Source organism: Apaloderma vittatum, unplaced genomic scaffold (genome assembly GCF_000703405.1).
Source record: "Apaloderma vittatum isolate BGI_N311 unplaced genomic scaffold, ASM70340v1 scaffold40917, whole genome shotgun sequence".
Classification (NCBI taxonomy): domain Eukaryota; kingdom Metazoa; phylum Chordata; class Aves; order Trogoniformes; family Trogonidae; genus Apaloderma; species Apaloderma vittatum.
The window spans coordinates 34,635-51,204 of NW_009728664.1; the positions used below are offsets into that span (position 1 = coordinate 34,635).

Here is a 16,570-nt window from a genome sequence, read left to right on the forward strand (position 1 = left end):
GGCACTTCTTAGGGGCAGACCTCTTTCGCAGAGCTGAACTGGTTTGATGTCAACAAATTGCATCAGACACACAGACAAGCCCCTACAAACCTTCTTCCCTTTGTCCCCCCGCTCAAACAGTACTTTCTGATGCAGCTTTTCCACCAACTATCTCACTTCATCTTCTGAGTAATTACATTCTTTCCAGGCCCCTGCTGAGAACTAAGGCACCATTTCAGTATGGAGTCTTCTAACGTGTCAGGGAGAACAGAAGAGATTAACCATCTCAGTTCACCTTGACCCGTCTGTCATCAGCCACACCACGAATATCCACTTCAAGGAAAATTAGGACACTGTTTTCAATTAGGACACTGTTTTCAAGGCAGCTTGGGACACTGTTCTGTCTTCTCTCCCCACACTGAAAAGCATCATTTTGTTGCAATTAATAATCACTTTGGACCAGACTGTGCTTAGCCTCAGTGCCTCATAGGAGATGGCCATTTGGAGTACTACACAGTCCGTGCTCTTTAAGGGAGCAAGTGGTACAGAATGGGCTGGGGAAGAGGTGCAGCGCCATGGCCTGGTTAGTGAGACACATATCTCTGCACCACTGCACACGCTCACCACAGCCCCCCTTCCCACTCTTTGCCCTCCTTAAGAAAGCCTCAGTGGTTTCCCCTTGCAAGCACCTGCCTCATTTTTGTTAAACAAATCACCTTTTAGAACCTTGCTCCCACTACGGAAACTAGACCTTGCTGTCTACAGGGTTCATAAATAATACGCTAATTCTAAAGTACCCTAGAAAATACCTGAGCAATGAATTTTAAGATAGCTTAAATATGACCTGTCATTTTACTTCAGTACAATGTTTTCTTCCATTTAATTATTATCTGAAGGTGAACTCAGTGACTATTTAAGGAAATGCATATGTAGGCATTTATGGTACCTTTCTCTCAGGCTATGGGACACATACAAAACAGTGGCTGACAAAGTCAGAATAGTGAGCAAAAGGTATATAATGTAAAACTTTGGTACCACTGGCCTGCTTTCTCTGCTGACTGAGCACAGGGGCTCCTTCTGTGGTACAGAAAGAGGTATCCACCCTACTAAAGTCCAGCAGAGCCAAGGAGTCACTTACCTAGGCACAGCAGGCTGCTCGTGGGACATCTCGGATTGTACAGATCTTCTGCAGATACTAAGTACAGGTTTTTTACATACTGGAAAACCATCTAAAACACCTCCTGCCAAGTTTCATACTTGGCACATCAGCTGGCACAGAGACCAGGATGCTCAGCTTTGCCTTCCTCTTCCAAGCTTGAGAGACGGCTCTGGTATCTTAATTTTATACAGGGAGCCAGGGATTTATTTTTCCTTTTTATGTAAATACCTTATTTCCCTCACAGACACTGACACACCAGTGAGCTGCAGAAATAGCATTATATACTGCAGGTCTCTCTTTCCCCGTCTCAGTTGCTTATTTACCAAACAACACTTGTTAATCCTCTTTACTGTGTTTACTTTTGACTTCCCTCCAGTCTTACTGTCTTACTATTATCCAGGTGCTTGGAGATGTTGAGACAGCCACCACTTGAGCTAATTCAAATGAATTGAGCTCCACTGATTGTTTTTGAATCTGCACTGAATTACATGAGAAAATTTTTTAGAGCTGTTGGCCTTCACAGTGCACTCGCCCAAGTCCACAAACCATGTAATACTGAAATAATGCAGCTTCCTCCGGCCTGTGCTAGTTTATGAACTGTCCTTGGACCTCCTGCTTTTGCTTCTTGGTCACAGTCCTCCAGGGAAAGAAAAAAGAATGGCAGGTTTTTACAGATTAGTGATTAAGCCTCTCCTAGAAATCTACAAATGTCACAGACTGTGATTGCTGCCCGTGCTGAAGTGTTAAGTCTTAATTTTTTTCTAATGTGACATGGAAAAGTTTCTTAAGAGAAAAAGTGCATTTTCTTTTAAAAGAGGAAATACCTCCCTGTCCCCAAGTCCAGAGAAAATAGCTGGTCCTCCACTGCCAAACTGAGGGTGCTGTCACCATGTGTGTAACCATGCTGCAACACAACACAGTTACCAGGTGCAATCACCTCTGGTGCTTAATCTATGCAGCACACATGTGTACTCGGTGTGCTGTCACGCAGTGTCCAACTCCACAGACACCAGCATCCCATGCAGGAAATGCAGAAGCTGCTTTGAGAGCCTTTTAAAAATCACCCCATATGTATCTTTCCAAGAGTATAACTTGTCTAGCAGTTCTCCGAGTACTGAAGCTGACTGACACATTTTGGTATTAGTTCCCTCATGGACCAGAGAGGTCAAATACATGCACTGAAACTGATTTCAGCAATTATCACCATTTCATATTGGGAGAACCTGAGTATTTCCAGGGGAGTTGTGGGCATGGAAGTAGCAGTACATCTGCTTAGTTCCGGTAGTTATTTTATGCAAAGAAGCATCAATCCACTAGGTTGTATTTTATCACAAAAAGCCTTAGTACCTAAAATTGGCGATATGCTGAAGTTCAAGCTTTTATAATGGAAAACAAACTACCTTGGGAGACACAGTTTTTATATAGATTGAATAAAAGTACAGTTGAGTTATGATACCTTGAGGACAGTCACTCCCTCTCTTCCTGCTACAGAAAAGCAGACATGAGAGAGTTTGATTGGGTCTGGCCCTTTGAAACCAGTAAATGAGATTTTAACTTAAGCACAATAGGATTTTTCTTTTTTTTCTACTTCAAATTTGATTCTTACGAAAGTGAGGGATTAATACAACAGATCCAAGCTCTGTGCAAATAAATCTCTGCCTTCACTTTCCTACTAAAGCATTTAACTCTTGCTACACCCTGCAACCAGATAACTGCTGCTATTTCCCTCTCCAGCATCTCTTCAGTGGAGGCGTGAGACAGATTTGTCACAGATGCTGCAATTACAGAGGCTTCCCAATTCCAGGAATGAGGGCCCAGGAGGGGGACCTCAGAGGAGATCTGGTGGGGCAGGGGTGTGAGAAAGCATGGGCAGAGCATGGTTATGGAGCTGGAGGCTGGGAACACACTGGAGGGACTCTTGGCTTCAGCATCACCCAGATTAATCCCTTTACTCTTTCTCTAGCCACTTCTACCTCCCAGCAAAAGAGTGAAGGATTTCTCACACTAGCTAAAGCCAATTCAGCTCAACAATGTGTGATAATACTCTGTGTCAAAGGCAGAGATGCTTCTCTCGTGAAGCGTCTTATCTTATTTCCCAGCATTTATCAATAGATATCTTCTACAGCGGATCAAGGAACCTGAACTACTGGAGTGCTGCCAGGCACTTTAGGGCATCGTTTTAGCAGAGCTGTTTTAGGAAGAACTCATTGATGAAAAGAAATGCTCTAGTTACTCTGTAAAAATATAATTAACAAGATTTTCTTTTATAGCTGTCCATCCCACATCTCAGCAGCTTTCAGCTTAGCATTTCTCAGCAGTGTGAATGTCAAAAATAAGAAGATCTAAAATGAGTTTTCATTTTTCTCTCAGCCTAATGCCTGTTCAAGTAGCTGACTGGTTCATTGATAGTCACACTGTTGACAAATAATGGCTGTCTTCATCAAGTATTAGTATTATTCTTCACTGACCTAAAGCATGACACTGTTATGGAAGCTCTCAAAGCCTTTTCAAGGCAGCTCTAAATTTGTCTGTTTACGTTTCTTTTCTATTTATCCCATCTACCAGCACCATAGCAGATTTGAAGAGCAATTCCAAATTGGCCTGGAGAGTTACTTCTCCTACAGGTATACTTTGCAGCCCTGGCAGAAATCATTCACAATTTGGCACTAGGCAGGCAAATACAACAGCTGGTTTTGAAACTAATACAACTTTCCACATGAAATTGGACCAATCCCCTATAAGCAGCCAATGGTAGATTAGGATCTGCAAGTACAGAGGTTTTTCACTGTGGTACCAATCCAATTGGACTCCAATTTCAGTCCTCCATAGATTTTTTTTTAAAAAAATATATTCGCTACAGTGAAAGTTTTCTAACTCTTCAAAACTAGTAAGCATTCATTTTAGCTAAACTAGAATAGTAAAGATACTTATGTAAATTTAACATGAAATTAAATACAGACTTCTGCCTTCTCGCTTAAATTCTTGATTTTTGGTGCTCTTGGATACACTAACCTTCAAATCCTGCATACATTTTTCAGACAACCACAAAATATTTGCAGTGCTCCACCACTGTGATATCCCTGTTGAGGGTCATAAAACGTCTTGCAATTACTTTGCATGCAGAAATCATTTTTCATGAAAGATATTTTCATTTCCTTTTTTTTGGCCAAAAAAACTATCACACAAAATTAACTAAGTTGAAAAAAGCCATCATTTAATCCAAGCTGTGATTCAGACATCACTGCAGTATCTCATGAGAGCTATGGATTGCATATTGCATTCTCTTCTGCAGGCTGGATCACCTGACTGTACTAACAGCTTATGTCCACGGTATAAAACAGCAACACCATGAAGCCACAACCGCAGAGAGTTGTCAGAGCTGTACTGAAACCAAGAGAAGAGAAAGGAAACTCCATCCATCTGGGCTACAATTCCCATAAGTTACTTTCTTCTCTAAACCAACACTCTGGACTTGCAGTTGGACCTTTCATACAGAACTGTTCAAGTTTTGCTTTTTTCCACCAGAAATCTGAAATATTATTTAGGTGAAGAAATTATTCCCAATCCCATTTTTCTATGTAACTGAAGTCAATGCTTTCTAACTACCAGAGGCTTATGCAAGCACCAAAGACAGAGAGCCGAAACAGTACTACACACTGTGTTGCACATAGGCTTCACACAGGCTTTTACATTAAGAGACACGTTCTGAATTTGATTCTGTAGATTGTAATTTTGAAGCAAGAATAAATTAGAAGTAGAGTCTCTAAATTAAAAACTACACAAATTACCCTAGGGTTTGAGTCAAAAGAGCTTGCATCAAGTTGAAATGTTACAATCAGTAATAGACCTGAGCCAAAAACCTCACACTCCACAGGTAGATTTTGAATACCGCCAGAAGTTGACAGGAGGGTGTTTATTACCTCTACACTTGGCCAAGCCAAGGCTGTCAACATTCCCCAGAAACGTGCAGCAATTTGACTTTGGGGAAGTTCTGATTAATATGGACACTGTGGCTCTATCCCATTTCTAGTTCTCCTCCTCCTTGTCCCCATGACTGTGCATCGAACTTTACCCTTCACACAGGCAGGACACGGTACATAAAGTGACTTTCCAGTGAAAACACACGTTGACTACAGGATGCATTTTGTCTTTAGGATGCCTTTAAACAAAACAAGGTGTCAGCCAAGTCTTGGAACAACCTTTGTGGGGTTGTATTGCCCTAAGCACAGTAAAAGCATCTGGAGGCTTACCTTTTTATGGCTTTGTAGCAAATGATGACAACTATGAAGAGGAACACTAGTGTGGCACAGCATACTGCAATGATAATTACCAGGCCTGGCCACCAGGTCTCTTCAGTGGGACAAAAGGTAGACTTGGGAGCTGTAAAAAGAGTGTGAAAAACCACATGAGTTCTCCCAAATGAGCAGTGTATAATCAGATACACTTCAGTCACTCAGGCAATAGCACTATGCCAGGGCCACAGATACATGCAAAGAGATTATTTCACATTTAGGACCTGGTTGTTTGCTTGGGTTTTTTTTCCCCAAGCAATCAACTTCTCTTCTTGGTACTAGATATTTCTTTTCACGGTCCCCAGATGACTGAGTTCTCTGTGACAGCATTGTCCACAACCTGGTGCTCAGCGTGAAGGAGAAAGGCTCAGCTCTGCTACCCATGGCAAATCTCTTCTCCCTCTGCATTTGCCATCTCTTGCCGCATCAGATTTAGCTTTAGAGAGAGATATAATGCTGACTGAGGGTGGGCTTTCACACCCCATCAGGGCGGGAGTTAACTAGGAGCTGCAGCAATGCTTGCCAATCAATATTGCAGCTGCTATCACTGTAACCTTGGAGCAAGGAAGGGGGGATTTGTTTAATTGCTTTTAAAGGACTACAGTTGAAAAGCTTCTTTCTCATTACATTGCCTTTGAACTGTAAGTCCAATAGGTAAGAAATGTTAACTGGTGAAAATATAAGCAATTATTATTATATTTGGATTTAGGGCTACAATTGTCTATTTAAGTACCACTCACAACAAGTAGTATTTTGCATCAGAAGGAATACTGGTGGCATTTAGTTAAAATATTTTCCTTCAGGGCCATATTCCTTCTCTCATTCTTTGAAGGGATGCTTATTTCCTGAAGGGTGGTGAGCAACAGACAATGTCATGAGCAGTATCAGCATGTTGCAGAGAAGCAAGAGACCCTTAAAACAATCCACAATCACATAAACTCCATCAGAATTTGTGTCACCTTAAATGTACCTTTAACAACAAATCTGTCAATGGAACTACCTAAATCTAGATGTTCAGTTAATATAGCAAAAGGCGCTTTTTGGAGTCTAATTATTTAATCTGATATATCCTATATTCTGAGCTTCCTGCTATATACATCACAAATAGCTGCACAAGTTAAAATATGCCATCACATCTGCATCATTTATTGTGATCTAAGATCTCCCATGCCTCCTGTGTTTGATTAGGAAAAGACATACATGTTCTCTTAGCTTAACACTCATAAGGTTAAATCCTGAATTACAGGATTACTGAGGAAAGTGGTTTCTTGAGTTGCATAATCTATGGAAGAACTGGCAACATTCACGCTGAGAAATCTGCAGGAGGACCTTAGAAAAAGGCTATAGAAAGAATTATAAGAAGCAATCAAAATAATAAAGTAACAGCTTCATAATTTATAGGCAGTTCAGCATTTGGTGTCTCATAAGAGATCCTACCTTTCTGACACACATCGGCCTTCAACACATTCTATCACTATGATAGTATCTGTCCAGCAAATATTGCCTTTAATTTATAGTACATGTATTGACTGTGAGGATGTTTGGGGTTTTGTGTTTGTATGGTGGTTTGTTTTTTTTCCTATGGGAGACAAAAATAAAGCTGAAAAAATAAGTAATTTGAAGAACTAATGGTTTCTGGCTTTTCTTTTGACAACATGTCCACTCCCAGACTATCTCAGCAACTGAATTTCTCTTCACTACTACATCAGCTGCAGAAGTCAGTTTTCAGTGGGTGATCAAACTATTTGTTGAGTTGTGATAAAGCTAATGTTTTTAATATTCTCTGGAAGAAATACTGTTACATTGCAGTCTCAGGGCCAACTCCACCTTCCTGGTGTTGTCCTGACAAACACAAAAGCGAAATCAAAGAAAACACATTCACCAGCAAATGCCATGTAAAATTAGATGAGATCATAAAAAATGGGTCTAGCCTCATCTAGTACTTGTTCTTCCTCAAAGGCAGGATGAACCAAACTAGTTGTAAAGTAAAATGAGATGGTGAGACTGGGCTGCTCCTTGCACAACAAAGGACATTGACAAATGGCAGAGACAGTGTATAAAGCAAGGCTTGTCACACGCCTGTGTACCATGTGCTCCTTGATGGCTTATCACAGTGCTTTCACATGGAGAACACACAGATATATGTGGGATTGAATAGTGAATATGACTCCTGACAGCCTAGAATGAAGGGAAAACAGGAATTACTGATACGGAGGTGCCCCCTAATCACCCTGGCTTGGTTCCCTTCCCCACTGGTCCAGACCAGGCACTCAGAAAGAAGTATGAGAAATCACACTGGAATCTATCTAAGCCTGTTTCTTAGTGGCTGGTAGGTTTATACGGCTTTAAACATTATTTGATATTTGTACTTCTTATTATTGCAGTGCTAGGCAACCTTGTTTTCCTTAGAAATGTTCACTCTTTCTCCAATAAGTCCCTAGCTGCATGCTCTTTTCTGCCTTTCTCAGTATGCATTCACATAGCCCTCATCACCACAGCATTTCTACATCCTTAATGCATTTCTCCTCAAATTATCCTGTGAGGAAGAGCAGAACTGCTTTTAACCGCCTTGTGCTGACAGGGAGCCTAAGCTTGGCCCACATGGATGCCTCTGTGAGCAGCTGGGAAAGCCAAAGTCAGCCGGGAGGGGAACTTCCCAAAGAGCCAGCAAGGTGCTTGGGAAGCACCCTGTCCTCAGAGGGGTCACTCTCAGCGAGTCCCTCACTGAGCTCCTGATGTTAGGAGGGTGTTGATGTCTCCGTCCCCTTGGGCTTGGGCTCACAGCTCCACTCCCTCGGGCAGCCCACGGCTGTGGAGGCTCTCTGGCCTGTGCCTGGGTTCCAGAGCCCAGCTCACCACCTGCAGTACAGAAGAAAAATGTGGCACCTGAGAGGGGTGGGTTATGCCCTCAATGATCAGAAATTATCTCAGGGTGAGGACACACATGCAGCACCCTCTCACAACTGTGTCACTTTGCACGGAGCATGCATTTCATGTCTTCACTCTGAAGGAGTGAAGACATGGGTCCCAACCCCTCCTCTAAGGAGATGCTGAAATTATTATCAAAAGGACTGAGCAGAAGATGTCTGACAAAACCTCTAAGAATTACAATGTCCATGTATCTCAATCTCTTAGAAATCCTATGACAAAATGCAGGAAAACAATTCTCATGGTCACCTCCTTCTTTGTGGCACCTCATTAAACGCATTATAAAATGGATGAAAGGTGCATGGGTTCAGGACCAGATTGTGCCCTTTTCCTTGTTGTGTAAAGAAACAATGAGCCCTGTAGTGCTGTCATTCACAGCAGTCTGTGTGGCGAGTGGAGGACATCCCTGGGCATGGGGACTCCCTTTGGCATCAGTGCAGGGCTACTGAGAGTTGAGGGCTGGCCAGCCCAGCCATGGTTTAGCTCCCTTGGCACCCATCACCAGTCTCATGTGAGCAGCTTCAGCTGCTCAGAGCGTGATTGCCTCCTGGTTTGACTCATTCCTGGCTGCTCTTCACTGGTCTCTAAACCAGCTGAACAGAGAAAGTGATTTTCAAAGTTCAACTGAAGGAAAATGTGCTTTTTCTCCTAAGCCCTCAAGTATCTTTGTGCACACTGAATACATGGCTGGGTGAAAAGTGGTAAGAAGGTGATGACACTTTAAAGAAGAATAGCAGGATGAGCTAAGCAATCTAGACTGTCATCCTCATAGAAAACCTGCCAAAATAATGATCTCATTCAATTAATAAAATATAAAAATACATAATTGATGCTAAACAGTACAGGTTTAGGAAGACAATATTGTCAAACAAGATATTTTCTGAGGAGATCACTGGTTTGGTCAACAGATGTATTAGTGCTGGTGTGACAACTTTAGACTTTGCTGTGACCTCCGACTCAATTCCAAATAATGTTTGGATTATGAAACTATAAAGTTACACAGTAAGGGTGAAACATACAAATTGAGTTAAAAGCTAGAGAACTGGCATACCTCTAAATCTAACTATAAATGTTAGATCACCAAAATAGGGTGATGGATACTGATAGAGTCTGTAAATGACTCAGGAATGTCCTCCACTACAAGTGGAAGCTACACATATTTAGATTAGAAATAGAGTAATTATTACCATTAGGGCAATTATTCATCACAATAGTCTATCAGCTTTGGTGAGAGTCTGGTAGACTTTCCATTTATCCTAAAAGAAGTCTAAATTCAGCTAAAGAGATTAGACTCAGAATGAGAATTAAGTAAAGAAAACATCCAATCACTGGAAAATGCACATGAGCAAAAAGCCTTTTTTCTGTTGGCTTTAAAATTCATTAGATTTACTCTTAGAAGGCCAACACCCTCTCCTATTCTCAAAAACACCAGGCCTAAATAAATAGAGTGAATTAACAGACCCATTTCAGACCTACACTGGGTGGCTGGATCCAACTTACTGAAAACAAATTCATGCAAAAGTACTTTTAGAGCAAAGGCATCCTGCAAACTATTTCAGCACCACAAAAATCTTACACACTTGCTTTCTTGGACTACATTTGTTTTGAAGGCTCAGCATAAAGACACAGTTCCACTTCTAATGTTAGCAGGTATCTGTACACAGATGGCTCTGTCCTGGAATGTGCACACCAGGAAAAGTCTTGCTCAGCTACAGAGAGTATTTCCCTCAACGTCCAGGCACAAAAATAGAGGTTGCGTCACTGGAAAGGAAGTTTCCATAAAATCACAAAGAAGTCTCAGATTTCTTTTTAGCAAATCTCAGAGTGGGTCACTCTCAAAATTGCCCTGAGCTATCAAAACCAAAAAAACAGTGAAGAAGCTTTTTTAATCTTCTGGATTAAGTACTAAATTGTTTTGTGTATATTATAAAAGTGACACATTCTTGTACTGTTCGTGACAGAATATAGAAACAGGACTTGGAATTCTCGGATACGCCCTCAGGTTATCTTTAGCGGACATGGTTGTACTTTATAAAGGTCAGATTTTTGAAATGTAGTACTCCTGTCATTTATTTCGATTAGGGCTACTACTTTCCATCACAATATGGGTTGTAGGTGAATTGCTTTTCACATGGGAATGTCGGGACATTAGAAAGTAACACTGTTGAGTCTGTCAGGAGAGAGTAAGTGCTCCTTCAGGGCGGTTGCGCTGGGCTGGTGCCTCTGTGCAGCCTTCGGCAGCGATGCTGAGGCAGGGAGCCTGCATCAGGGCATCCCCTCCCACCCGCTCTCGCCCATCAGACAGCCCAACAAAGCAAAGCAAAGCAAAACAAACCAGAACAAAACAAAACAAACTCAAAGCAAATACAGGGCTGAGCCGGAAAATAGCTAAGGGAGGCAGTGACCCGTGCTCCCTTGTGCAATCCCAGCGGAGGTGGCTCTGGCTGAGGTCTGAGTGTGTCAATCTGCTTGCAGGCTTGGTCCCAAGCAGCTGGTGAGTGTGCACCGATGTGACGTGGAAGGGTGACAGTGACCCACCTCACCTCTCTACAACAACAGTAACTTCATGCCTGAAAAAGGAAGAACGCATTCAAGACAAATCAAGACTTATTATTGTTTTTCCTCCTGCTTTTATTCCTGTTCTTGCAGAAAGGTCAAGAGTGCTGGCGTAATCATCTTTATGAGACATCTGTCTGTTTTTAATATCGTATACTCACAACAGGCTAAACCCTGCCATCTCTATGCCTGCAGCGCTCCTCTTGCTATTGTAGGGCTGCCTGAATCAGCCGTGCACTTCTAATTAGCATGCTAGGAAGTGAGATTGGATTTTATTTTGAAGGCAGGCTCATATTCCACGGGCCTCAAGTGTTTTATTAGTCTTGGTTGGAACTTAAAAGGAACTGGAGATGCAGGCAATGTGTTTCTACCAACCTTTATGTATGCCACATATTTTAGAGATCTGTTGATCTACTGGCTAAGGCAGGGTTTTGTGTTCTAGTCTCATCTTCACTCTCATTTGCCTTATTATTTTGATATATTTACATAATTCGTATGTTGGCATCTCCATTTGCAAGCCAGAGAGAAGCCACTAGTTCTTAGAGCTGTTATCACACTGGGATGCGGGAACAAGCCCATAAAACATGGAGAAGTGATTTCATGGATATGTGATTTCAGATGTCAAGGTATATGAAAAAACTGCCCAGTTAAATGTGGAAAGTGATTTTGATTCTTTTGCAGTTTGGGTCTCTGTGCTTCCCAGCCCCACATCTGCTCCCACGCACAAGCCCCAGTAGGAAACTGGAGTTTATGCTCACGTTGCAACCACAGCCGCTCGCAGAGGCAACGCTCCAGCTGGTGATCAGGTACAAAGACGGGCTCACAGAAAGCAAGATCACCATTTTCCACTGACAGATGAAGAGGACTGTCTAACTGTGTCAGGTTTCTGCATGCTGTGAGAGCAACAATATATACACGTCGAGATATATATATACATAAATGTGTACAAATCAATGTATATACATGTATAAACATACATGTATACTTAGAAAGGACATTTGTATGAGAAATACATATTTAATGTACGTATATAAAGAGGTATACATATGCATCCATATAAATGAAACTTCTGCCAATAGTTTTGCTAAACAAGTTTGCATTCTGAGTGGCTTTTCAGGATTAATTAGTACGTGTTGGTGACACAATATGTAAGAAACTACCGATTGCTTTTTCCTTCTCTGTCTTCCCTGCACTTGAGAATCCTTACATCAGCTGAACATGTAAAGGCAAACATTCACATTTGGGGCATCTATGTGTCTGAAATGATTCATTTAGAACATATAGGACCTATAAGATATGACTGGATGCACTTCGCTGTTTCCCTGGCAAGTCCAAAAATCACCTCGTCAACCTCCCTTCACAGCTGTTGCCTGCAGACAACATTCCTGGGCACGCTGGAACTGCTGAAGGGGAGATGCAGGAGCGCATCACATCAAATGTCAAAGGCCATGCTGGTATCAGCAGGAGCCTTGGGGGCTGCATCAGCCCTCTCCCTGACTAGCTGGCCACAGCCTTGGAGACAGCCTGCAAGAGGCCATAATCCTCCTCTGCACTGCCTTCAGACCACACAGCAAACCCAGAGCAAAGACGGTGAGCTGACTTGTGGAGGGGGAGGGAAAGGCATTCCCAGATTTCAGCTATGCTGGATCCAAGACATAAGCAGGTCCAGCACCACCAGGTGCTGTTGCCAGCAGCGTGTACATGCAATTAAACCTTGAAGAAAGATAACTTGCATTTGGCCCCATCTGCAATGGGGCATCTTCTTTGCCATGGTCATAACCAAATCCATCTAGCGGCTGGCCAGAGGGCTTTGGGCACTGGCTGACTCTCTCCTGGCACCCCAGTAGTGGCTACAGTCTTGCCTTCTGGGAGATATGAAATGATGGGAGATGAGAAATGATGTAGAGGAGACACTGGGTGCAGACCACCTTAGAGGAGCAAGACTTGTGTCACATGCACTGTTGTATGCTTGCACATGTTTGCTTAGAGAAATTGTGCATGTCCCCTCCTTGGAAGTGTTCAAGGCCTCATTATAATGATGGCCTCATTAACAGATGAGGTCCATTTGGAGCAATTTCATCTCCAGTAAATCCAAACATGATGGAAAGGGTTTGGATTATCACAGTCTCCAAAGTGCAGTAACCCAGAAAGCTGCTCTGCTGGACCTGTTCCCTGAGATCCTGCCACAGAGAAAATGCACAGGAGGAAGATGTCACCCAGTGAGCAAAGATCTTTAGACCAAAAATATCCTATCCCACCACCACCATGTCTGGAGCATGGCTGTAAGTGTACACAATGTGCAACAGACTGGCTTAAAGAAAATAAGAATCACCTAATTTTGAAGCAGATTTGGATCCAGATGAAAAATCTGTGTTAGCTTTTTTTATTTTTATTTTTATTTTTTCCTGTTGCTTATAAACTAAGGGCCATTTCCAGAGTGCCATGAGCTGGCTGTGTAAACAGCTACGACCAGGCAATAGCGGTGGGCTCAGCAGAAATCCTGTCCTAATTTACTGCCTCCCTGGAGTAGCTAGGTTAAATAATACTGGTGGAAATAAGTTATTCCTGTAGCAGATGATACTTCTGCTTATGACATTATGTTGCAGACAAGTTTATATCATGCAGCTGCTCCATGCATATGTTCCTACTACACTTTTAAGGGAGATACTGCCATCACTACACAGCGGGAACTTCTGCTATAATAAAAACATGTGTGGGACGATGCTGGAGAAATTCCCTCCCCTGCAGCTTTTACACTGTAGACACTGTTGTTCTACACTCTTGGTTCTCCCATCTCCTTAGTTTGCTCTTCTTTCTAAAAGTACTTCCCTTCTGATAAAGAAACATGCTCAGTTTTGTACTTAATTTTGGACACTGGAGTTTGCAGGAGGTGGAGAAAAGGGGCAGTTCTGCATCAGTTTTCTGAAGGTCGTGGGCTACAGAGGAGTGCAGGGCTTATGGCAAGAAATATGACTGGAACCACTGGTGGAAAAAAAAAAGAGCGTGGATACAGATAGTGAAAAAGGATGGGGGAGTTTTAAGTGTGGTTCTTATGATCTAAGCAAGTTATTAAACCTGTATGCATCTAGGTTTGGCTTTTGTAGTGGAATCCACTACAGCCCCATGTAGCTGTGCTCTCTTGGTAGGTCTCATGCAGCTGCTTTTCCCTGGGAGATCTGAGAATCCTTTAGAAAATGAACATATCATTAGGACCAAAATAAAAATAATAGCAGGTGAAAATATGTGTCACCCAGGCTAAGTGAAGCACATAGTGAGGGAGCAGCTTGCACAAAGTCACCACAGCTCGGTGGAAAAGCCAGGAAACAAAACATCTTTTGACTCCCAGCCAGTCCTACCCTCTGGATCGTGTTACCTCCTCCTTGGGAGTAGATGCAAACACTGGGTTTGGCCATAACTACATTACAGGGGTGGAAGCAGCAAGCTCCCTTGTTGACTTGCTGGGGTAAGTGCCAGATCTCTGCCCTAAACCGGCAACGCTGATGCTGGGAGCAATATGTGTCCGAGACCTATAATCAGAAATGAGGAGAGATCCCTAAGGTGCCCAGAAAGGCAGATGCTAAGCTTGTGGGATAACTTGTGCTCGTTTTGCACAGCTGCAAAGGAAAACCAGTATTTCAGTTCAGAGTCCTACGTGCTTATGGAAGGATGATGATGCACACAGCAGAGCAGTCAAAGGACTATCAAAAAAGTACAGAGGGAAAGTCTATGCTCCAAACGATTGACAGGCTGAGGGCCAGAATCTGCAGCCTTAATCGTATTAGGTTGTTGGTGAAGCTGGTGGGACCTGCCAGAACTAAGGTACAACCCTGCAAATAAGAGCAAAAAACATGGTTTCAGCTGCCAAGGTCTTTTGGAGGAGAGCAGGGTTAGCAAGCACAGAGGGAGAGTCTGTTCTCTAAAGCATGATCTGGAAACGCAGTAGCATTTAAAGGCCTTGTGGAAAAAAGGCTTTTAAGGAGATTACATCATAGCTAGTTTCTGTGTTAACACTCGGCTCTGGCATTTATCTTTACAATGAACGTTCACGTCAGCCGCTGCCCTCTGATCTGACTTTGTCACATGTTTTCTAACCAGCAGTCTCCCAATGAGACGCTGTTTCTCCCTCACCATCTGATTCTCCCTCAGCAAAAAGGACTGAATTGTTTTTACCCTGATTAAATCACACACTGTCAGCTTCTGTCCCAAGCAAATGAGAATTGAAGCCTGTGCCTTGGAAGGTGGCCTCGTCCTCACACCAGCGGGGCCATTGTGGAGAGCCTCGTCGGCACCGTCACATCTCCCTGCTCTCCACAGCCTGCGTAAATGCCAGGCTGGGCAGCACCAAGACGGTCCTAGTGACACCCCAGGTAGTCCCAGCCTCCCTGAGAGAGCCACCACTCAGGCAAACCCTGCTGTACTCAGTCGCCTGCTTTCTGAAACACAGGACTCATTGATCAGATTAGTGGGTATCTGGTGCCTCTAAGCCACAGTTTACAAATGCAGGGAAAATTGCTGTTAAACTAGTACCCTGGAATTTACTCTAGGAGGTGACCTGATTTACAGAGGTTCTGAGCACCCAAAAAAAGCCAGTGTGCTTTAACTTGAGTATGTAAATATACAACCTTAAGTTTAATGTTCTGAGTTTTATGATATAGGCGTTATCCTCTCTTTACTTAGGCAGAAATTCCTCTCAGGATGTGGGTTCCTGTCTCACGTCTCCCCCTTGCTTGTTGGATGATTTTGGAAACTTTTTCACCCCCTGTCCCTGTTTCTCTTTCTCCAGGATGGTGACAGCAGTCCCAGCTTTCCAAACTCTTGCAAGACGTAGGGATAAAAAGTGCAACATAAGGCTGCATGTCAGCACTGTTATTATTCCTTTCTCACTTCTCTAATAGAACAAATAGATAAATTTGTAAGTACTTCACCTATATTTCTACAAGAAGTAGCTGCATTTCCCTGACCTCCTCATCAGCTACCAATTCAAGCAAACACAGCAGCACGGCACCGACCTGGGGACAGTAATCCTCAGTTCTTTTGAACAGAGGCACCACTGACAGGCACAGAGATATGCCAGCACAGTACCATCCACTTCATTGCACAAACACGCAGTCTGGCTCTCCAGCAGCGAGCGACACGTACAGAGAGTACCGGCTGTTCTTCTGTGGGGAAAAACAGTGCTGACGATCATCTGCTTGCCCCAGCCAACTGGGGGAGCTCGTCACATTATGGCAATGAAAAAAGCATCCTGGAGAAAAGAGGCTTGACAACTAAACCTTCATGCTAAATCTGCCTTTGCCATTTCCGTGCTCTGACACTTGAAAGCATATTAGCATATTTATACCAGTATTCAACTAGCACACACACATGCATGCAGATTGACATCTCCGTATATCCATTATCCATTCTGCTTTGGCTGGCACAGATTTCCTAGAGAGGATCTAAAAATGAGCGTGACACAGAGGTGAGTGAACTCTCAACATGTTTTATGGATGAACTTAACCCCCGTAATAGGCTGTACTCAGCCCTGCAGACCAAGCAAGTACTTCCGCCTGTCCTCTGCCAGCATGTCCCAGGTATCCCTGTCCCATGGCCATTTCTGCGAGGACCCAGTTGGCCATCCCACTGTGTGAGGCTCTGGCTTCATCGCTGCATCTCA

The 16,570-nt window shown here is 43.0% G+C and overlaps 1 protein-coding gene across 1 annotated transcript in view; it reads right to left on the reverse strand.

The window, feature by feature from the left end:
- PRIMA1 (proline rich membrane anchor 1) overlaps nt 1–16,570 on the reverse strand; it is a 42,668-nt gene that overhangs the window by 14,340 nt on the left and 11,758 nt on the right. Inside the window, exon 3 of the mRNA XM_009874138.1 lies at nt 5,389–5,518. Coding sequence (XP_009872440.1) covers nt 5,389–5,518 — 130 coding nt within the window. The remainder of the gene's footprint in view (nt 1–5,388; nt 5,519–16,570) is intronic.